The sequence below is a fragment of the Mastacembelus armatus genome, chromosome 7, assembly GCF_900324485.2.
Source record: "Mastacembelus armatus chromosome 7, fMasArm1.2, whole genome shotgun sequence".
Lineage (NCBI taxonomy): Eukaryota > Metazoa > Chordata > Actinopteri > Synbranchiformes > Mastacembelidae > Mastacembelus > Mastacembelus armatus.
In genome coordinates, this window is record NC_046639.1 from 7,021,692 (window position 1) to 7,044,598 (window position 22,907).

Sequence of the window (22,907 nt, forward strand, 5' to 3'; positions counted from 1 at the left end):
AAGGTCTGAAGCACTTGTTAATCGGTTTTTCAGAGCTAGATTGTGTGAGCAGGACATCGTCCATGGTGTCATTTCAGGAGGACAGCCACTGCTGCTCTGATTTAGTGGATCTACTGCTATAGCTCATTTGTACCTGATGAGTACTGCTGCAAATGGGTTGCAGCTGATTTTAGCTGGTGACTGACCTTCCTGTATCGTTTCCCATTTTTGTGAAGAGGAACCATGATGGTGACACGTAGATATAGCACATACATCCAAAACTGAGAAATTGCTGGCGACATTTTATAATCCTGTTGATGCAGTTCCAAACACGTGCACTTTTTTCAGTGAACACATATTTTCTAACTTGTGTGTCAGTGATCACAGGTGCATCTATTTGTTGTTGTTTCTACTTCAGGGCCCATAGTTTCAGAATAGTCTTTCTAAAGTATTTGTTTTTCATTGTTCATAATCTGATGACCTATAAATGTGTAAATGTGCAATTAATGAGAGGTGATACAACTTTCAAATCATTTGACATTTAAGTGATATGGCACAGTGGTGTACCAACTTGTCTTGTACATTAATTGATCTGCTGAAAAAATGAAAATAAATAATTGGTGCACAATGTCAGTTTTTTGCTGCATAAAACTGAAATGCTGCTTCTCCATGTTTAGTCCTGACCCTGGGCACAAGCAGAAGGACTGTCCCTGATGCTCTCAGAGTTCGAGATGGTTCATATGGCAGCAACATGTCAGAGATGTACTGTGGTGCTGAGCCATGAAGAGACTTATACACAAGCTGTGCTAAAGTGTATAAAGTGAAGCCAGTGCAGAGATCTGAGAACAGGAGTAATGTGGTTGTAAGATGGCAGCAGAGAAAAAGACAGTAATGGTGCAGGATACATGACATTGTCATACTATGACAAATATACAAAGATAAGATTGAGAGTCACTCATTAGAAATAGTCAATTTCCTGCCTGTGTCTCAGTTTGAGGTTTATTCATAGAGAAAAGTATCAGGAATCTGCCACTAGATGTCATTGTAGGTCTGAAATAATCACCTATGAGAGCTGAATTGTTGCTTAGGAATGGTTATGATTGAGTTGCACAAGTTGCACTAACTAATATACACAAAAATAATTATTTCACTAGATTTTTTCTTATTAAACTGGGTATAATAAATATTTAACAGTTCAGACAACAAAGGAAACTCAAAAACCAAAACAAATTGATTTGGCATGACATTTTTAACTTTTGACTACTCTTTGAAGGACTAGTTTGTTTGTGCCTGGTGGGCAGACACTGGATGCTCAGTTTTTTGTTTTTAATTCCACATTAGCCTCTCTAGTTTTGAAACAGTTTCATCAACAGTAAATTGCAAAAACAAACTGTAACTTGTGATCTTTAACCTAAATCATTATTGCATTTATTATACTCATATACCAACTACAGAGTTGATACTGTTTTGTCACCTGTACCTTGAAGCCTCTGAGGTTTCTAAAAACATAACTGCATCACAGCCATGACTTTTTTTTTTTTTTTTGGATGGAGGAGTGTATGTGTGCAACATAAAAAGCAGCCAACGTCAGCTCACTAAGACCCTTAAGTTATCAACCCCTCTCGACTTTTATACCAGTGTTTCCAGCCCGTCAGTCAACACCTGACCTTGAGTGTGTGTGGTCTTATTCAAAGCTGGTCAAGCTGCTCTACCCTCCCAGCACAACTCAGCCAAAAGGATTAAAGCCCTGCATGATAGCACAAAACACAGAAACCTTGTCTAAGGCTCTGTGCTTGATTTTAGTGGACAGAAATTTGATTGAAGAGGAACTGTGAAGACAGAGCTAGAGGTTGTGCTTGAGGTTTTCTGTCAAGGTAAGAATAGCTACTTTATTTCATGACCTTCACTTGTTCAAGTGGAAAACAACCATAGTAGGTAGATGTTTGACTACAAAGCAGTTTGCCTTTTTGTGAAAACACTAAAGAAACAGTGTTTGTGTGCATACGTCAGTGTTCATGAATGTGCTTTCTTTCTTTCTTAGAATACAAGAACTAAAGTTAAAACAGTTCTCAAATTTCGGTCACACTGCAGACATAGATATACTGGCAGAACATAGAGAGGTATTTACAGGCCATGTAGTCTGATGCATTTGCTCTGAGGTTTCATGTTACATTCCTGAAGAGACATGGTATAAGTAAACAGAGGCACTACAAGGTTACTGTGCACCACTGTGTTACTAAAAAATGGCATGCAGCAGAGATAACTGGTGTACTTTTGACACAATGGCTTTAGCTTAATCTGAACTTTGAACTTTGTCTTTAAACTTTTTAACTTATTCAGTGCAATATCACAGTATCTATTTAATGTGTTGTCACAAAATGTTGCACAGATATTCATGACTTCCCGATCGAGATCTCTGACCAGCAGGCTGAAGTATTGGACACACTGCCATCAAATGGACTGTAATAACTTTGATCTCCTGACTTTTCATCTGGCATTTTCTTCAGTTTGTGGACAAATTACTGCTACTATCAAATGTTAGCATGCCAACATACTAAATTAAATATACTCTAGTGAACACTGTTCCAGCTAACATTAACATGCCAATGTTTTCCTCATGAGCATATGAGCTTTGTATTATTATATGTATTATATATTATCTTGTTCTAATATGTCTTTGTTTCTGTGTGACATTTGGACTTTGATTCATTCTTGCTCACAGATCACTACCTTAGCATCAACATGTTGGCATGGCAATCAAGTTCTGGGAACAGGACGTTGAGGTCATACTGCAAAATGAAGTACCTAATGAGCCTGCTCAGACAATACCCTCATCTGGCCAGACGACCTCTTTGCCTGGACCTTCACAGCTATTCACTGATGAACCCCTTACCACCTACCTCTTACCACCTCCTCAGACATTTTACCAATGAATTAAAACATCTGGAGGTTGTGCGTTTTTACTCTTCCTCATATAAAAATCCAGTCAAAGCTGAAGCTCCCATCAGGATCTTTAAGGAGGCTCAGAATCATTTCCATTTGAATTCACCGGGAGAATGTCTTGGTCAGTCATTTAATCAGTTGTCCAAACACATGAACATATACATTAAGAGAAACAATGTTGAACCTACAGCTGAATATACTTGTCTTACAGCTTTAGAATATCATGGCAGGTCACAGAGATGCAGTCACAGTCATTGGGCAGCCAGAGAGACAAATATATCTGAGGGCAAAGACATAATGCAGACCTTAGAAGGCAAACAGCAAACAACACCAAACAAACAGGAGTGCTCAGGAAGGAATCCTTCAACCCAGGAAAATCCTGGACTGCAGTTATTTCACATCAGCTCTTTGTCTACAAGATTTGGTGAGAGCTACAGTTATGTTGCTAATCACATTAACTCAGTCTTCTCTCTAGGTTTTAAAAAGACTCAACTGCAGGAGAAATTAGAAAGCATGTCTTTCACTACAGGGACAAACAGGATGCAGAAGAATAGGAAAATTCCAAACACTTGCATTATAAACTCAGAAGAAGCTAAGTTTTCTCAGGTACAATTGCATCCTGAACAGGCAACAGTGGAATCTAAAAATATCCCTAACAGTTGGGAGGAGGGATACCTTCACTTTGCAAGACACATCAATAAATACTTTGGTGCAAAGGTTACAGATGAAGTTCAGAACAGGAGAAAAGTATTTTCTGTGGAAAAGAATAGCACGTATAAAAGCAACTTTTCAAGACAATCTACCTCACAAACTTGTGGTGCTACATCACAGCTGAAACAAGAAGAGTCAATCATCCCTGAAACTGGAGGCCTTTTTCACAGCAGCTCTAATACAACTAGCTTTGGGGAGAATTATTTCCAAATGGCCAGGCACATCAATCATTATTTCAAGGGTCAAAGTGGACTGAAAGAGGACATTGGTAGAAATCTTCCAATAGAGATGGATCTTCTATCTGCAAATTATGGAAGACTGAAGGCTGTAACATTCGTGGACTGTTTTCGCCACCCTACAAGTGCCATCCCTGACTTCCTTCGAACTTATCTAAAAGGGGACCCTTTTACCCAGACTAGTCACCCCAAACCTGCCACAATTTTGCCAAATGCAGTATTAAATAAAAAGGTGAGTTGAGGTGACATGTTCAGTGAGTATGAGTAATTGAACATTTAAAAAGAAAATGCTTGTTATAATCTGAGATATGTCATTTACACATGCTCCATGCTGGCGCTACATTGCAGCTTATGATTTTATTTTTATCTGCTATGTACAGGATGTAAAAAAATTGCTGGCTCTGTTAGAGAAGCTAAAACCAAACTGTCCCAATTAGCTGCCAAATTAAATAAATTATGCAAATATGACTTTTTTAATTTCACATTAGCTTGTCTTGACTCAGAGACATGCAGAAGAAATGACGCGTGTGTTGATGAGCAGTCTGAGGCTGACTTTGTCTCCAGAAGCTTTGACTGCCTGCATGGAGGCGCTCAATGAACACCTTATCCAGTACCCTTCATGCAAAGCTTTAATGTGGCAGGTCTGTTGGAGATTAAACACATCTATAAAAGTTTTACAAGCTGGTTTTACCCTAGTGAATTCTTAAAGAAGTTTTCTTTTTCCAGGAGAAAACTGCAGTCATGTTGTTGAGAAGGCGACGAAACTGCAGAGGCAACCAGGCACTTCAGAGAGCCCTAAGAGAAACCTTGGCTCTAATCGGCTATGTGGATCCAGTCAAAGGCCGTGGCATTAGAGTGCTCTCAATTGATGGCGGTGGCACAAGGTAACTGTAAGAAAAACCATTATAAATGACGTGTAGAGTGTGAGAGTTGCACAGAGAACTATAACTTTTGTTTATTTTCATTATCTACTAATCCAGACAAATATCACTCCATATGTTTTTTCCAATTTAGCAAGAATGTCTTGTTCACAGTTAGCCCCCACCTGTGTGGGAAGATTTTGTCTGGACTTTTTTCTAGCCCGGTTTATGTTCCTGAGTTCCTCAAATCCCTGACGAAAGAAGTCCAGCCCGATACCCAGTATCCTCACTTTCCTTCCAGGCCACACTCTGTTGTTGAATGAACCCAGCTTGCTTCCTGGATCTGGCTGGACCATTCCAAAGACAGATGGAGCCACCACCAGTCTTCTTACCAGAGTTTCCAGTCTCCTAGCCAGCATCTCCAAGGTCTATGCTACAGTCATTGGCAGTCATGCCGCAGCCATGTTTTCCAATCCGGTCAGCTCAGTCCTGTTCTCCAGTCCATCCATCCATCCATCTTCTATACCCGCTTTTCCTGTTCAGGGTCACGGGGATCCGCTGGAGCCTATCCCAGCTCTCTCTCGGGTGGAAGGCAGGGGTACACCCTAGACAGGTCACCAGTCTGTCGCAGGGCCACATATAGACACACAAAGACAGACAACCTCACACACTCACACTCACTCCTACGGGCAATTTTAGAGTCACCAATCAACCTGACATGCATGTTTTTGGACTGTGGGAGGAAACCGGAGTACCCGGAGTAAACCCACGCAAGCACAGGGAGAACATGCAAACTCCACACAGAAAGGCCGGGATGCGAACCCACGACCTTCTTGCTGTGAGGCAACAGTGCTAACCACTCAGCCACCATGCTGCCCCCTGTTCTCCAGTCCAGCCAGCTAAACCATGTTCTCCAATCCAGTTGGCTCAGCCCCAGCCTGCCATTCAGCCAGTTCACTCTCTACCTCCTGTCGAGCCAGTTCAATGGCCATCTCCTGTCCTCTGGCCAGAGTCTCCGCCTGAGTCATCTTCACAAGCTGTGGCTGAGGTATCTCCGTGGGCTGCAACTGTGTCCATGCCCAAGTCTTTTTCCCTGCCATCCACGCCCGAGTCTTTGTCCCTGCCATCCACACCCAAGTCTTTGTCCCTGCAATCCACACCCAAGTCCCTGTCAGCCTAGGTCCAGTTTGCTGCAGTGGCCGCCCACTGGAAACATTAAAGTTAAATGTCTAAAACGCTTAACACGCCAGTTTCAGCCTTGTAGACACATATGTTATAATCATGTAAGACAAAGAAAAGTAATACATTTTTATATTTTAAAAGGTTTGGAAGGGCCAGTATTGAAAATGTAATTTATGGGAAGTTACTCATCAGTCAGTTACTTAATTACTAGTCATTTCATCTCAGCTCACAACTGTTTTTAAAATTGTCTTTGTGTGCTGTTTGCAATTAAATATATCATAACCCAAACCCAGTGTAATGTAAAATAAATGTAATGATGCTCTGTTCTTTTCATTTAACCAATATTTTCCTTTTTTTCAGGGGTGTGGTGCCTCTGCAGGTGTTAAAGCTACTGGAAGAAGAAACAGGAAGAAAGATCCACCAGCTGTTTGATTACATATGTGGAGTAAGCACAGGTAACAGCAACTAAAAATGGCACTATTATGTTTTCTCAGCAGCATCTTGATGCTTCCTGGTCCTATTCTATAATTTTGTGCCTGTTTATTAAAGGTGCTGTCCTAGCCTTCATGCTGGGCCTGGAACGTTTTTCTCTCGAGGAGTGTGCTGACATGTATCGTCAAGTTGGCTCTGAAGTGTTTTGTCAGAACCCATTGGTCGGCACCATGAAGATGGGCTGGAGTCATTCCTACTATGACACTGAGACCTGGGAGACAATATTACGGTACAATGCTACAGAGCTCCAGTGAAAGTAGTGAACTGTATGTTAACAAGACAACAATACAGTCTGGTCATATTAAAAAAATCTGTTTTTTATTTAGAGAAAAGCTGGGAACTAGAGTGCTTATTAAAACATCCAGCGATGAATTGAGTCCTAAGGTAAGACTGCATCAAAATCAGCATCATTCTGTACTGATAAAATACAATATAATTATTGAAGTCACAATTATTACTGCTGTAGTAGCCCACAATTAAAATTAGAGTTAGCACAGGTTTAACAGAGGGTATTGCTGATATCTGGTTTTCAGGTTTCAGCGGTTAGCGCAGTGGTAAATTGGGGCACCAGTCCAAAGGCCTTTGTTTTCCGTAACTACAATCACAAACCAGGCTACCTCAGCCGCTATGCTGGAGGCTCAGGCTATGAGTTGTGGCAGGCAGTACGAGCGTCATCAGCTGCCCCAGGATACTTCCAAGAGTTCGCCTTACAAGGTGATATTCATCAGGTAGGAAACCCAGTTGTTTCTGCATTTAAGGTTTTCAGTGGAGAAATTAAACATTTTGTCAATATTTTTTGTCTAAGATGGAATTAAAAATGTGATAATTGTAAGAAGCTGTGAACAAATGATTTGGTTGGGCAGAAGGGAAGAACCTTATGTTTCACTTTATAAAAAAGGAACCTCATTCTTTAGCTGTCCAGTCACACTTTGTGTTTTAGTTCACTTTCATTGAAGTGAACTACTTTCACTCTAGCATCACAACATTTTGCACCTGCCCACCAAATACTGAAATTATGACAGCACTATTTCCCTCTTGTTCTCTACCTGTGGACAGCCATTATTATTATTGCAAGTTTAGTTTATGTTCAGGAAAAACACCTTATCAGACGAGCATTAATCATTTTGAAGTGCTCCTTGCTTTGCGCTTTGACTCACATGTACATTTGGAGTGGGTGAACAAATGACTTGTCTTGTTCACTGGTAGATTTTTATTTCTTGTGCCTTGTAGGATGGAGGAATTATTCTGAACAACCCCTGTGCCCTGGCTGTCCACGAGAGCCGCCTTTTGTGGCCCAACCAGCCTTTTCAGTGTGTGTTGTCCCTTGGTACTGGTCGCTATGACAACATCAAGAGGGGACCTGCCACCTCGACCAGCCTGAGGGCCAAAATCAGCAACCTGGTCAGCAGCGCCACCGACACTGAAGGTGTCCACACTCTTTTAGATGACCTGCTTGCACCAGACGTCTACTTCCGCTTCAACCCCACACTAAGTGCTGTGGTTTCCTTGGATGAAAGCCGTCCGCAGGTCCTGGACCAGCTGCAGAGGGACACCCAGTTCTACCTGGAGAGAAACAGGCTCAAACTGGCTAGGCTCTGTTTGGTGCTGGGGGCAGAACGTTCAGCTGTGAGCAGAGCTAAGGACTGGATGAGTGAGAGGGCCTGGGAGATGAAGCATAAATGGGTGTGAGGCAAGTCTCTACATACCCCATGCACAGATGCATACACATATAGGCTGTGGACAAACTAATAGAAACATCTTTTAGTAGAACAAACCCTTCATGTTTCCCTTTTAACAAAGATGGGGATTCCTTATCTATTCATGTAGTGCTATCATCAAGTCAATATTACCCACAAAACTGCTGAATTTCATTTCTCAGTTGAAATTTTTATTAGGCACTAATTAAAACATTAGCATGTTAACACAATAAACTAAGATCAACGTGATAAATAATAGACCTGCAAAATGTTACAGGAGCCTTGTCTTTGTGAGCAAGTCGTCATTTAACTCAAAGCACCATGGTGCCAAAGTAGAGCATCACTATGTGGGGCTGTAGGCTTTTATCCTACTCACAATTACAGCAGCTATGTTTTGCACTATATACTGATAAGCTGTATGCATCAGTTTTAGAGGAAGCTTGGGAACTATGACCTTTTTTTGGTGTCAGTTTAATAAGGAATACAGGGAAACTTCCACAAAGGGCTTTACAGTATAAGTCAAGGGTATTTTCATATGTTTCTATTATTTTGTGTACTTCCTATTGTCCTGTACTGTATCTATTGAAAACTGTATGTTTAACTATAATAATACTGTAATAATAGGCTACAAATCTTTTATGTGACCTCACAATGTAATGTATTATTGTGCTACTGAGAATTTTTTGAGTATTTTTTTTTTTTAATTGAATATTTATGGAAATTCATTTCCTTACTTTTTTAAAATGGTACTTAACACATAAAATAAAATCTCCACTTCTGTTCAACAGAATAAATAAAAACATAAATAAACCTGGTCCTGATCCAAATAATGTAAGAATTTATCAGTGAGGGAAATGCCATCTAATCATTTGAATGCAATGGGTTAAATCACCCCCCAATGTGTCTGGAAGCTGTGCCCTCCCTGTCCACAACAGAATGACTTTGTTCCAGACAGAAAAGCTTTGTGTGTGAGAGCGTGCGTTCGTGCCAGCCAGAGTGAAGATACAAGGTCAGTAACACACGACCATCCAACACACTGAAAATCCAACTGCAGGCATGAAAAAAATACAATAATTATCTGAACTCTTAAGCAAGCTAATAAGTAATAGATTGTTACTGGACAGGAGCTGGATGACGCCTAAACCTAATCCACCAACTAATACATGACATGTAGCTACACACTCTCCTGTCACAGCGGAGATGACGTTATGTTGGGATTTCACAATGGATTTATTATAACAGTCTCTCAGGCCATGTTTGCCCGGTCGTGTGACACAGGCTCTGAACAGCCATTCTAATGGCCTATATGAGCCTCTGTTATTTTGTGTGACACCTGCCTTAAGATGATGGAGTAACAAATAACACTAAGACCAGATACAGTGGGAAAGGAGAAGCTCAGTGTGGAGATGCTGCTGTAAATTCACCCTAAGAAGATGAGAAGGCCACAGGGCCTTACTTTCACTGCAACTGAAGGAAGAGGTGTCCAAGTAGCAGAGAAAACCCTTCAAGGTAGGATCCCTTACACTCAGCAACTGTAACTTGAGTCAGTTTTAATATTACTTGTTGCATATGAAGTACACAATGTTTGGGCATGTAATGACATGTTTATACAGAAAGTATGACTGTGTAAGGAGTGCTGTAGTCCTTGTACAGTGGTGTACAGTGTAGGTTCATGCTTTAATGATGTCATACTGTGACATGAGAAGTGGGATGGGTCTACCACAGCAGAACATAATATTAATCAGCTTTCAGCCTTGCAATTAAAATCGCTGGCTTAAAATACTTTTTATGTAGCCGTCTTTTAGTGCCAAATGTGATGCATATTTTGATTTGTATGAACCTTACTGTTTGTAATATTAACTATTGTTTCTCATAGTAGCACTGAAAAGTTATGTGTTTGTATTTTTAGCCATACTAGAAACGCAGCCACAGACTGCAATGTCAGTCTATCGGTTGGTCCATAAATTAAAAATCTCACATTTTTGGTGAGTTGTTATGAAATTCTGTAGAGACATTAATGTTCCTGGATGATAAACCCTGAAGTCCAATGACATATCATCTTGAGTTGAATTTTGTGTTTATGAATGATAAAGTACAATGGTAATATTACACCTTCTAAACTTCAGCCTGCTATATTGTGCATAAGTATGATTTTGCAAGTAACTTTGCAGATTCAGATTAATAAAAATAAAATCAACAAATAATGTATTATAGGTTAAGAGATGGCTTCACTTAGCCTGGCAGAAAGGCACTAGATAACAATTCAAGTAATTCAAGTGATGAACATATGAATGTATCAGGGATTCTAACCTAATAATATTATATACATGAGCCCCAGTTGGGCAGTTCTGCACTAGGGTACATTACTTTTTACATTTTACTTATGCCAGAGTATTTCTTTGTTATATTACTTTACAAAGTAAAGGTTCTGAGTACTACCTCCACTGCAGGCTATGCTGATCTCAAAGCAGCACTGTGTTGAGTACAGTCTTACACAGCTGCTAGTATGGCTGTAGACTCTACTGCATACTTTTAAGAAAATATAGGTAGTTTACTGTCGTGACAAATTACAGTTCTTAAGTGCTTAAGACAGCAATGCTTGCACAATAGCGATGACTTGATATAGCATAGTGTCCTGTTCAACACATGTTTCTCTCAGTCCTCTTGTGCTCCCCTGTGACGTCAAAGTGCAAATGATAGGTGCTCTGAGTCTGAATGGGCATCTTGTGTGGATGAAAACTCACTCACCACGCCATCTGCTCTTACCCGAGCCCTGGGCACACATGCCAAAAGAGACCCATATGCATAGAGACCTTTTTGTCGTCACTGAGTTGGCTCTGCCCGCCACTCTGCCTCTTCGGTGTGCAATCTGGTGCATGGCACTGATCACTGCTTCAGTGCGATGTATGGGGAGAAAGGCCCATTCTGAGAGCCATGGAGCGCAGCATAACCCATTTGTTTTCTGTGTGAGGCAGGTCAAGTTGTGTTTTAGACATTAACTGGAAAGGGTCAGGGACTGAGGACACACAGCATTAACACTGTGTCATGAGAACCTTAATGGGTTACGTCACAAGCGCTTTCATACTCTGAAAATATGAATGAGTAGCTATCAATGAACTAGTGTTCAATAATGCATTTATACAAACTTTTTTTTTAGTACTATTATTACTTCACTTGCAAATACGGATATTAAATACAAGTTCAATTTCATCTTACATAACGTTGCTACCTCATTTTACTCTTATTCCCCAAACTTTTAGCTATTGTTTAGTCCAGTCAGTGCTGGCCTGTTTTTGCAGCCCTGTGCAGATGCCTGAAAGCCTACACAGGTCAGGAATCTGTCCACAGACGTAAGATGGCTTTTGTCTAACACAAACACAGCTTCTCCTGCATCTTGGCACTGTTTCTAGAAAAAACCTGTTCCTTCCTTGTGTAGGATGTTTTCTGAATGATAATGACCTTCTCTTCCTCGGAGTATATGTGTCTCAATAGCCAAATATAAAAATACTCAAATTTGGGGGAAATGAAAATACAGTGTGCACGCACACGCGTGTGTGTGTGTGTGTGTGTGTGATGTATTGCTCCTATTTAAATGGGATATTTCCAGCCTTTGTAGAGGCTGTTGCATGTCATGTGACTTCAAATTTGCCACATGTAAAATTCATATGAGAGAAACAAACATTGCTTTCATACTGTGTTTCCCGATTATCTCCAGTCAACAATAAGGCCCACATTTTGATGTCATCAAAAACAAGAATGCGGATTGTACAGAATATGGGTTGTGTGCTTTCAAAAGGTCCAACCCTGTGTACCAAACAGATTTCAGTCATACCAAAAAAAAACTCTGCTCCAGAAAAAAATGCTCTGTGTTCTTAAATATTTATCTTATTTCTTGTAACTTTACTTACAGTAGTTTACTTCGACAAACCTTGTGACTGTGTGGAGATGTAGATGGATTGCTCAGGGTTGTGCAGACTGGTCAGAACAGTGAGATTTACTGTGTGATGCGTAGGTGGTGTACTGTATGGTGCTCATTCATTATTCATAAGATGGGTGGGCTGTAAGTGTAAGTGGCCGTGACAGAAAGAAACTCTATTACTGAAGTGTATCAACTCCTTTAGGGTTCCTGACCTGATATTTGAAGGACTAAGGCATTAATTGATATACTACACAAACAAGAATACATTGGTGGAGAAAAATCACTGGACTAACCATTGCACAAGGGAAGCCACAGAGATGCAGAGGACGGAGGCCTGTTCTGACTTTAAATAAGATTGGTAAGTACTAATAATGCTGTGTTTTGATCATACTAACATGAGGCACCAGTTATTGCCAAACTGTTTGGCTTGTGGCCCCATTGTGAAATGTTTCAGAAAGTCACTCATATATTTTTTTCCTCTTGACTTCTTTTTTCTTTCTTCTTGACTTTAAACAACAGAATATATTAATCAATTAATAGGATAGGAAAAATTCAAATTAGTCAAAGTATCCAATATTTTATGAACTAAAAAAAAAAGATTTTGTGAAGCATACTTTTTTAATTCTTTCCACTCATGAATCATTTTGGATTTTTTTTTGGGGGGGGGGGGTTGCAGAACAAGTGCATTTACTCTGATACTTCCTTTACAAGTACATATTTTTATAGAAGGACACATCATTGAGTATTAGTACTTTCATTTAAGTAAAAGATCATAGGCCATTATCAATCACTGTGAGATATTCGCTGCTGCAACAAGGATGATATGTGAACCACCAGTAAAAACTAAGGTTTCTCATTCAGTAATTTGACCTGAATCTTAACTGCATGACTTGAATTTTTTTTTTATTTTAATTTGACAGAAGGAGGTTGGTGACTGGTACTACTGGATTAAATGAACTGTAATAATGGGGACACTGGTTAAACCAGTGCTGCTGCTACTTTTATGGCAGAGTGTTTGGGCTTTGGACATCCCTCTGGAAAGTGAGTCAATAACTTAACTTGCTGGTTGTAATTTGTGATGTGTGGTGTTTTACTTGCATGAGCATCTAATATACTAAGCTGATTTATTTTTATGCCTGCAGTCAGACAACCCCCAACCATCATAAAGCAGTCAATGAAGGAGCACATTGTTGACCCTAAAGACACTATGGTCATAGAGTGTGAAGCCAAAGGAAACCCTCATCCGATGTAAGAGCCCACTGAACAGTTTCGTTGAAGCTGGCATCATTATACGCAAATCGTCTTTCTTCTTTTTCTTAATTCTTCAAACTTTTTGTCCAATCATAAAGTTTCTCATGGAGGCGTGATGGGAAGTATTTCAACGTAGCACGTGACCCTCAGACATCAATGCGCAGGCGGTCAGGGACACTGGACATCTATGCCTGGAACAACCCAGAACAGTATGAGGCAGAGTATCAGTGTATTGCCTCCAACGAGTATGGATCTGCATACTCTAACAAGATCAGATTACGACTATACAGTAAGTGTATGAAAGTGTAATCACACCAAAAAGCCCAAAAAATAATGACACTGTACAATAACTTAAATTGAAAGGATGAGGCTGTTGATATTCTATAATTTTGGTACTCATCAATTCCATGAAAAGCAAACAATGTGTGGAAGCCCAGGTCAGACCTGACCAAGGTATGATGGGTACTGAAATACTGTTTACTTAACAAATGCATTGTCGTTGACAACAAACCTTGAGTTTTCTGCTCAGTGGATCCGTGTATCATTCTCTTTGTGTAGGAGCTCCCGTGTGGCCGAGGCAGATCCTGGAGCCTGTGGTGGTCAGTGCTGGCTTGCCTTTGGTCCTGTCCTGTGACCCCCCACTTGGCCCGCCTAAACCTGAAACATTCTGGATGTCCAGCTGTGAGTGTCTCACAAAAAACATTTCTGATAATAACTGGGTCACTAAAGTCTATGGTCTTGCTTTGAGTTGCTCAAATATTTCTCCTGTTAATTATCTTTCAATTACAGTATGTGAAAGCATTTCAAACATTGTGCTTTAATTTCAGGCTCATATGCAAGGCCTTTCAGCTGGCCGATTCAGACAGCCTTCCCCACTACGCAGCCTGTGCGGCAGGACCGCAGGGTTTCCATGGGAGTTAATGGAGATCTTTATTTCTCTAATGTCCTAATCAATGACTCTGCTGCTGATTACTGCTGTAATGCCCGCTTGCCCTTCAAGAATGCCATCCAGCAGAAGATGCCCGTGGTTGTTAAAGTTCTTACAAGTGAGCATGATTGTGCATTCATTGTTCCAAATGTGTAGGTTGTTTCCATGATTTAATCTCAGTGACCATGTTTTCAGACCCATTTTCAAGTGTTCACATATATAACTTCAAATATGGGCCAATACTACCAGCAGAGCAAATTAGATGTTGTAAGGGCAATAATTGGGATTAGGACATATATTAAGAGTGTTTTTAGAGGGTGTGTCTGAATTTTGTGGTGTTTGGCCTGTGGTGGGCCAGGTGGAAATGTTTCTATTCCCACTCTGTGATAACTACAAAAGGATGAGTGAAAGTGGAAAAACATGGGCACTGCGCAATTATGCATTTTATTATGTGAACGTCACCTCAAACAGATTTGACATTTGTTCATTCTAACTCTAATTAAAATTCACTAATTATATGTATGTTCTGGTTTGTTTCCTCCATAGCTCGAGTATTGGCTGAGGCTGCCCCCACCTGGCTGTCTCCCACAGGCTCATCCAGCTCCCTACTGGTCTTGCAAGGAGAAGAACTGCTCCTGGAGTGTATCGCTGCAGGAGTGTGAGTGTGAAATTAAGATCACAAAATATAACTGTAGACATTTTTTATATAGCATATTTAGTGCTAACTTTCTGCCACAAAAATTGACGTTTTCTGTTCAGTGTGATTTTCACTTTGATTTCATTAAATCCTGTGTAAAGCCTTCTTTATCCTCATCAAGGCCAACTCCTCATATCACCTGGACCAAGGATGGTGAGGGCCTGGTGGTGACGTCACGCATGAAAGTAAAAAACTTCAACAAGATGATTCAAATCCCAAAGGCAGCTTTTAATGATGCTGGTGAATATGTGTGCACTGCTACCAACAAGATCGGCTACATTCAGCACACAATAACTGTCAGTGTCAAAGGTGACTCACACAGTCAGAAACATTCACTGTTCTATTTTTATTTACTGCCCAATAATGATGTTCAAACAGCTAATGTACATGTTTAATAGCGGCTCCATTCTGGTTGGAGAAGCCCACTAATTTGGTCTTGGCTCCTGAGGAAAATGGGCGTTTGGTATGCCGTTCTGATGGGGCTCCTCGTCCTACAGTCAGCTGGTTCATCAATGGGGAGCCAATTGAAAGTAAGTTTTTTTGGGAGATCATGCTAACTTCTAAACATACCTAAAAGATATTAATGTATATTCATTTCTTGTGTGGTTTTACCAGGTGCTACACCACAGCCTAACAGACAGGTGTCAGGAGACACTCTGAGCTTCCGTGGTGTGACCATTGCAAACACTGCTGTTTACCAATGCAATGCATCAAATCAGTATGGATACTTACTGGCCAATGCGTTTGTCAACATACTCCGTAAGTTGACACTTCAGTTCTTTAAATAAATTTTAAAATAGATGTTCAGTGCATGTGTTAAAAACACTGCTGTGAGACCTCAAACATTACATAAAAGCGCTATTATTTTTATAACAGCATTGGTTCAAACAACAGTGTGGGGCATTCTGTGGACAGACAAAAGGATGTTAGGTCACACATTGGAATGCAATGTTACATTGATAGACAGTAGACAGCTAGTTGCACAGGATTTTTTCACTGTTTTTTAAATATACTTCTTTTTTTTTTTGCTCAACATGTTTTTGCATCAACATTTCTGTTTCTGTCTTACAAAACCCGTGGGTTGATGCTTACCAGTACAGCTGGTAAATTAATTAATTAAAAATACAGGCATAGCTGGGGCTACATACAGCAAGCAACATAGATGTAGGGGAAAAGGGTACAACAAAAACAAACATTTAAAGAGATCATAATGAAGTTAATTATTATTATTATCATTTTCTCTAGATGCAACACCACGTATTCTCGGGCCTAGGAGTGAACTCATCAAGGTGACTGAGGGTAGTCGTGCCTTCTTAGACTGCCGCTACTTTGGTTCTCCGGTGCCTGACTTACGATGGTAAGAACAAGCTGTTTGACACTGTAGACAGGGAGTTCAGAGATCAGGCACATGTCTGTACATGTTCATGGGTCTACTCACACAGGTCCAAATATGGACAGGGGACTCTTGAAGGAAATCGTTTTAGGACCCACAGTAATGGGACTCTGGAGATCAAACATGTACGGATGGAGGACCAGGGAACCTACCTGTGCGTAGTCACCAACGTCGCAGGAAGGGATGAGAGTCAAGTTCGAATAGAGGTCAAAGGTGAGGGTCATTAATGTTAGCAATATTATTTTACACAATTTGATTGTCTAAACTTTTTTGGTCATCAATTATTTTCAGAGCCCACTTTAATTGTCACAAGACCACAGAGTATGAAAGTTAACCGTGGAAGTGATGTGCGCTTTGAGTGTGGAGTAAAAGCAGATGCCACTACTCCTGTGACAACCACGTGGATTAAAGACAAAAAGCAGCTCACTCTCGGCTGGAGGTAGTTTTTTTTTTACTTAAAACTAAAAATGTGTTAACACAGGACTTGTTTTTCCAGCAGCAGATATAGTTTTTAATGTGAACCTGTGCACATGATCTCACCAGTTTAACTTTCCCAGAATCTCTCTAGATGAATCCAACTTGGTCATCACTAATGTAAACAGAGGTGATGAGGGCAATTATACCTGTGTCATCAAGAGTGAACTGGATCAGAAATCTGCCTCAGCTCGCCTAATGGTGATGGGTATGAGACGTTTAAAAAGAATTACATTTTATCCACAATATGCCATGCTAAGCTTTTTGACTCTTTCTCTATTTTTGTTTGTAGACCGCCCAGACCCCCCCACTAACTTGGAGTTGTCGGATCCTTATGAACGTACAGTAAGACTCAGTTGGGTTCCTGGGGACAGCAACCACAGCCCCATTACAGGTAAGAGCCATCAAACTAAATAAACAAAACAGAAATACTCATGAACATTTTTAATAAAATTATTATTGGGTAATTTTTGTTATATGTACCAGCGTTTGAATTTCTTGCTCTTTTACAGAGTACTTGGTGCAGTATGACGATGATGACTGGTTGCCTGGGAAGTGGAAAAACCTATCAACATACCCAGGGAACCTCAATTCTGTCATTCTGCATCTTACACCTTTCACGTACTATGAGTTTAGGGTCATTGCTATAAGTGAAATCGGGCCAAGTCGCCCCAGTCGCCCATCCATGCGCTTCCAGAGCAGTGGTGCACGTGAGTCTGCTGCTCCTTAAATGCAAACAGTACTTGCTGTTAGTGGCAGACTGTAACTGTGTAGTGCAGTAAAAACAGTAATACAGTTTTGGAAATATACATTCCTGTAGATAGTTAAACCAGTAGATGGTTAACATACCATAGCCTAAAGATAAGACAAAGGGGAACCATAGCTTGGTTCTAGTTCTTATGTTAATGTCTCCTGGCTGTACTGTAGCTTATGAGTCTGGAAATTGTCTTAGGAATACTCACTGAAAGAAGGTGAATGAGCATATTTCCTGAAACTTTTCCTTTAAATGATCTTACCATTGGTTTTCCTGCACAGCGCCAGATGTCATCCCAAAGAACATAAAGGGTGTGGGCACGTGGAGGAATAACATGGAGATCAGCTGGGAGGTAAAAAGAAACCATCCAAACCTGTATCACTTTGATATTTAGCTTAAATATTTTCTCTGTTCAATATTTTAGTATCTGCCATAATAACATCAAATGATGCTTTCAGCCTCTGACCTACAGAGAGTGGAATGGGCCTCACCTTAAGTATCTGGTCTGGTGGAGAAGGAGAGATTCCCGAGAGGAGTGGAAGAATGCCACCACTAAATGGTTGAAGTACTACATCTATGATGCAGACACCTTTACCCCTTATGAGCTCAAAGTCCAAGCTGTCAATGACTTTGGGTTGGGCCCAGAGTCTCCTGTTGTCATTGGTTACTCTGGGGAAGACCGTAAGTACATAAAACTTTTTGAAGAATTTCTTCTATCTTTACAAATTCTTTTGCTTGCTTTTTACTGACAGTATCTTAGTAAGACCCACCAGAACAGCTTCAGTTCACCGTGTTATATATTCTCCACATTTCTGAAACACCATTCTTCTGAAAGATATTCCCACATTTCTTGTTTCGATGATAGCTGTGGGATAGCTAAGTAACATGTCTGTCTCAATTCTGGGTTGAGATCTGATGGTGTTCTGTTTTTCCACTAATTCATTTTTGTTTTTAGGTTTACTATAAATTTGTCATTTGGTCAGCAGCAATACAAAAGATTGAAGAGGCTGTACTCTTTGCATTCTGCTGTAACCTGATTTTTAATCCACAGAGGAACACAAATGGTTTTTCATGATTGAACTAGTCAGTGTTCTGAACACACTTCTTCTGAGTTTTGTTTTTTATGAACACCTTAGCATACATTTTTCTCTTTTTTACCCCTGATAGAAAAAGCAAAAATACTGAGTCATCTCTCTTTTCCAAAAGGCCCCATAACTGCACCTCTGAACCTGAGAGTGTCCAACATCGAGAGCACTCAGGTGACTGTGCACTGGGACCTGGTTTCACGCAGCTCAATTATGGGAGAACTGAAAGAATACAAGGTGTGTCTATTGTGCAATCATAGTTATGTGCAATTATTATATTATCCAGCAATTATAGGGAGAGTCCACTTTTGAAAGTAGAAGTCAGCTGACAATTAAAAGCATTTGCAGGAAATAAGCACCCTTTGTGCAGTAGTGTAAAATGTAGTATTAACTGTTGAGTGTCTTGGTTTGTGGTGGCTGCATGGTAACAGGGAGATTACATTTTTTATAAGATGAAATGTTAATGTACACCTGAGAGACAGCTTAGTATCAACAGTATCCATCCATTAGAGTTCATGTCAAATAGAACTCGTACAATGTTTCAACTGGGCCTTAATCAGGTTTCAAATTCAACGTGAAACATTTAATTCTGTAACAGTCAGCCAAAAAGTGAATTAAACACCTAAGACAACCACATCAGTTACTGATAAAAACATGCTTAAAATTAAACATACATTATTGTAAAATCTATAGAAACAAATGAAAACAGAAAAACACAAAAGGATTTTGCTGAATTGGGATTGCAGTAGAATTAAAATTTCTGGGTGTGTTTTTCTCTCAGGTCTACTACTGGAGAGACAGCAGCCAACTGAGATGGTTGAGGGTCAACAGAGCGATGAAGTCTAAAGCGTTTGCAGACACTGGTCCAGAGCCCACTGGGGTCCTTAATGAGCTCATCCCCTATAGCAACTACAAGATGTACATTGTGGTGGCAAACAACCGATATGAAGGGCCGCCCAGCAATAATATACACTTCTCAACACCTGAGGGTGGTAAGAAAAGGCGCCAATCTAAGAAGCAGTAACTTTAGTCAACCTCTAAATCACAAATAAAGCTAAAGAGTTAATCCTCACTGTGCCTTTGCCTGTAGTGCCATCTGCTCCCAAATCCTTCAGGATCCAACAGAGACACCTGGACAGTATTTATGTCGACTGGGACGTGCCAGCAGAACCTAATGGAATCATTACTGGATATTCCCTCAAGTACCAGACAGGTATGCTAACCTGGCACCTGAAAGACTCAAATATTCCTGAAGATTTCTTTGACTTCCTAGATTACACTTTCAAAGTCTTATGTACCTGCTCTGCTGTCCTTGGAGTCATGGTACAAGGAAATAGTTAGTTTCACTGAAGATGGACAAGATTTTCATGACACAGTTCACATCCCTGTAGCACATGATAGCACATTCAAATATGCACTCAAATGGACTGGAATACAACTGAAGTGTGTTCTCCAGGGCATGATGAACACTGCAAGTGAGGTACTTAATTGCTCACTTGTGTTCACTAAACCAGCATCAAGAATTCTCTTGGCTCACTAAAATTTGCACTCTTGCCACAGTGAATGCCACCAGGGGAGAGGAGCTGCGAGTTGAGGAGTTCCTTCCAAACGTAACAAGTTTCTCAGTCCGGCGATATGACCGTTACACTCGATACAGATTCTCTGTGGCTGCACGAACCCAAGTTGGGATAGGGGAATGGCATACAGAAGAGTCACCACACTACACCACTGAAAGTAATATACTCCTCCTCCATTCAACAACACATCTTATGGTCTATCAAACAACACTCAAAGTTCTGAGTGATTGTTGACTTTGATGATATCTTTATCCACAACGGTGTCTTTGTCTTTTGTTCATGTACAGTATATGCTCAGGACCAGGTGGACATTTCCACTCAGGGCTGGTTCATCGGGATAATGTGTGCTGTGGCTGTCATCGTGCTCATCCTTCTCATTGTCTGCTTCATCAAGAGAAGCCGCGGTGGGAAATACCCAGGTACAGCGCAGCGGTGATACCTGACTAAACTAGCTGTATTAGCTATTGTAGATTAGTCAATTAATGAGTCAACTAAAAAATAATCCATGATCAAATTTAGTACATTGTTACAGCTACTCAAATCTAATGTTTCTTACAATATAATAAGACTCTGGGCTTTGACTGTTAATTGGACAAAACAAGACCTTTGGTTCTAAAGTCTATGATGTTCTAATGTTTGACCAACTGATTATTCAACACAGGCAGCAGATTAATTAATGGAAATAAATACTAGTTGCTGCCCTTTACCCTGATACTGTCATTCTTATAGTGCGCCACTTTGTCTATTATAACACAACAGCTTGTTTTAATTTCAGTTCGGGAAAAGAAGGACATTTCATTGGAGCCTGTGGATGACAAAGATCAGGAGGGCTCATTTGATTATCGGTAAGAGCTAAGGCAGAGATCTGGTTGAAAAAGAACAAGACGAATATGACGCTTAGGATAAATAATATAGATTCGGTCTGAGGAAAATTATGATAATTATGATTTTCTATGTCTAACTACCAAATCCTATTTGAGGTTTCCAAGGTATGTTATTCATGTATCATAATAATAAAATACACTCAGAGAACTGAATAAGTCTTTACATTTAACTTAACACAGTACAGTAACCATGTATTTGCCCCCATTTGCTCAGGAGCTGTGCATTAGCATTCTGCTTGGTGAATTAATGCTGCCCAGTGGAGCTATCTTCTACAACTAATGTTATATTTACATTTGATACGGCACACCAAATGGGGATCAACTCAGAAATCATTGTTCCATAGCACTACTAGTGGTGAAAAGCTCCATAGGGTAACTTTAATGGTGATCAAATTTTAGTATGGTGTTACACAGGTACAAATGAAATATGGTTACAGTATTTATGGTATTATTTCTGATAACCCTTTAATGATACAGTATTTTCTGTTTTTTTTCTCTATTTACCTTCTATCTAAACCTTTATTCCACCAAACCCTCTACCCTATTCTTTTCTCACTGAACTACTCAAGGTCTCTTGAAAGGTATGAAAATACTAAATATTGACTCAGTGGCCTTTAAATTTAAATCCTACATTGGATATTAATCCATAATTTGTTTACATGTAACTGACAGATGCTTGGTTCTGTACTACAGTATATTTGTCAGACTACTCGTACAACTGTGATTTTGTTTTGAATGATCAGTGAAGTGTGATAATACCTAATCTTGTAACACATACATCTCAAGCAAACTGTCTTTATATTTTAGGATAGCACGTGTCTCCACTCTGCCTTATCCCCGGCGGTATGTACATCGGCTTTTTTTTTTTTTATTCTCTCGTCTTATTTGTGTTCACTTTATTTGACAAAATGTAATGTTTACATTATTCCATAGGGAGGAGGAAAGAGGGCTTCAAAGAGGCCAGCCATCTATGGAGGCAATGATGAAGCAATCTGACAGTGACGACAGTCTGGTGGACTATGGAGACGGAGGAGACATATCGTTCAATGAGGATGGCTCGTTCATTGGCCAGTACACAGGGACCAGGAGAGATGTCAGGGAGCTGGACTTTGGTGGAAGTCTGGAGGTCCACACTCCAGTGAACACCCTTTACTCCGTGGCATAAATCTGAGAACTGAAACTGGTTTTCTGACTTCAACTCAACTATTTGTCACATGACTTCACTAGCTTGTATGCAATTAATCAGGTATTTGGAGAATTGTGGTTTGCCTGAAGAAGAGAACAGCTGGAGACCTTGCAGACAACATCTTTCATGCATTTTAAGAAGAAAATGGTAAAATATTTGGGACAGTGCCTTAAAGAGATGCGTAATCATCTGCTGACAAGGAGGCTTTACCTTTTGTTTTGTAAATAAATATACTGTGTGTTTATGTACATACCTATGTATAAGTTCATTCATGGAAAAACACTTTCCACACATCAGGCAAGAGAAGCTTTTATCATGTTGATAAAATTAGATGAACTTACAACTTCCATTTTACATGTTTCTTTTATTCCACAAATTGGAGAAGGATAATAAAATATTTTGTTGTGTGATGGGAGGTCAGAGGTCAAACCATTTGTCGAATAAACAAGCAGTCATGAACAGCTGTAAAATCCAATTTGCTCATGTTTCTCTAAGAACTGTTCACTGCCTTTCACTACAGTGGAGATATATAAGGCTTGATAACATCTAACAGCTTTTGTTTGGCTCCTAACGTCAAAGTGTATTATAACAGTATGCCCTAATGTAAATAAAGAGGAAATATTTATTTCTAGTATGTTTCATATGTCATATATCAATTT

At 40.0% G+C, this 22,907-nt stretch overlaps 2 protein-coding genes across 6 annotated transcripts; both read left to right on the top strand.

Annotated features, from left to right (window-relative positions):
- The first annotated feature begins 1,654 nt into the window (after nt 1–1,654).
- Nucleotides 1,655–8,590, top strand: LOC113145817 (calcium-independent phospholipase A2-gamma-like). Of its 4 annotated transcripts, none has more exons than XM_026332908.1 (10): nt 1,655–1,853; nt 2,369–2,516; nt 2,702–4,101; nt 4,358–4,510; nt 4,596–4,753; nt 6,272–6,366; nt 6,461–6,632; nt 6,730–6,787; nt 6,937–7,131; nt 7,634–8,590. In XM_026332908.1, exons 2-10 carry the CDS (start codon nt 2,375–2,377, stop codon nt 8,090–8,092), a joined length of 2,832 nt encoding a protein of 943 aa, XP_026188693.1. In that variant the 5' UTR covers nt 1,655–1,853; nt 2,369–2,374; the 3' UTR covers nt 8,093–8,590. The 4 variants fall into 4 exon arrangements, with proteins under 4 accessions (XP_026188693.1, XP_026188694.1, XP_026188695.1 ...); XM_026332909.1 differs by having other exon boundaries at nt 4,373–4,510; XM_026332910.1 differs by having other exon boundaries at nt 2,369–2,441.
- A 771-nt stretch (nt 8,591–9,361) lies between these two features.
- Nucleotides 9,362–22,879, top strand: nfascb (neurofascin homolog (chicken) b). Of its 2 annotated transcripts, XM_026332525.1 has the most exons (28): nt 9,362–9,609; nt 12,222–12,377; nt 12,940–13,060; nt 13,162–13,267; nt 13,369–13,559; nt 13,829–13,951; nt 14,098–14,316; nt 14,745–14,856; nt 15,017–15,204; nt 15,294–15,425; nt 15,511–15,654; nt 16,141–16,252; nt 16,338–16,501; nt 16,580–16,727; nt 16,846–16,970; nt 17,055–17,156; nt 17,275–17,472; nt 17,798–17,868; nt 17,975–18,197; nt 18,723–18,838; nt 19,383–19,593; nt 19,692–19,814; nt 20,162–20,335; nt 20,466–20,597; nt 20,954–21,023; nt 21,632–21,643; nt 21,870–21,905; nt 21,996–22,879. In XM_026332525.1, exons 3-28 carry the CDS (start codon nt 12,985–12,987, stop codon nt 22,225–22,227), a joined length of 3,540 nt encoding a protein of 1,179 aa, XP_026188310.1. In that variant the 5' UTR covers nt 9,362–9,609; nt 12,222–12,377; nt 12,940–12,984; the 3' UTR covers nt 22,228–22,879. The 2 variants fall into 2 exon arrangements, with proteins under 2 accessions (XP_026188310.1, XP_026188309.1); XM_026332524.1 differs by having other exon boundaries at nt 16,846–17,156.
- Nucleotides 22,880–22,907: the final 28 nt, after the last annotated feature.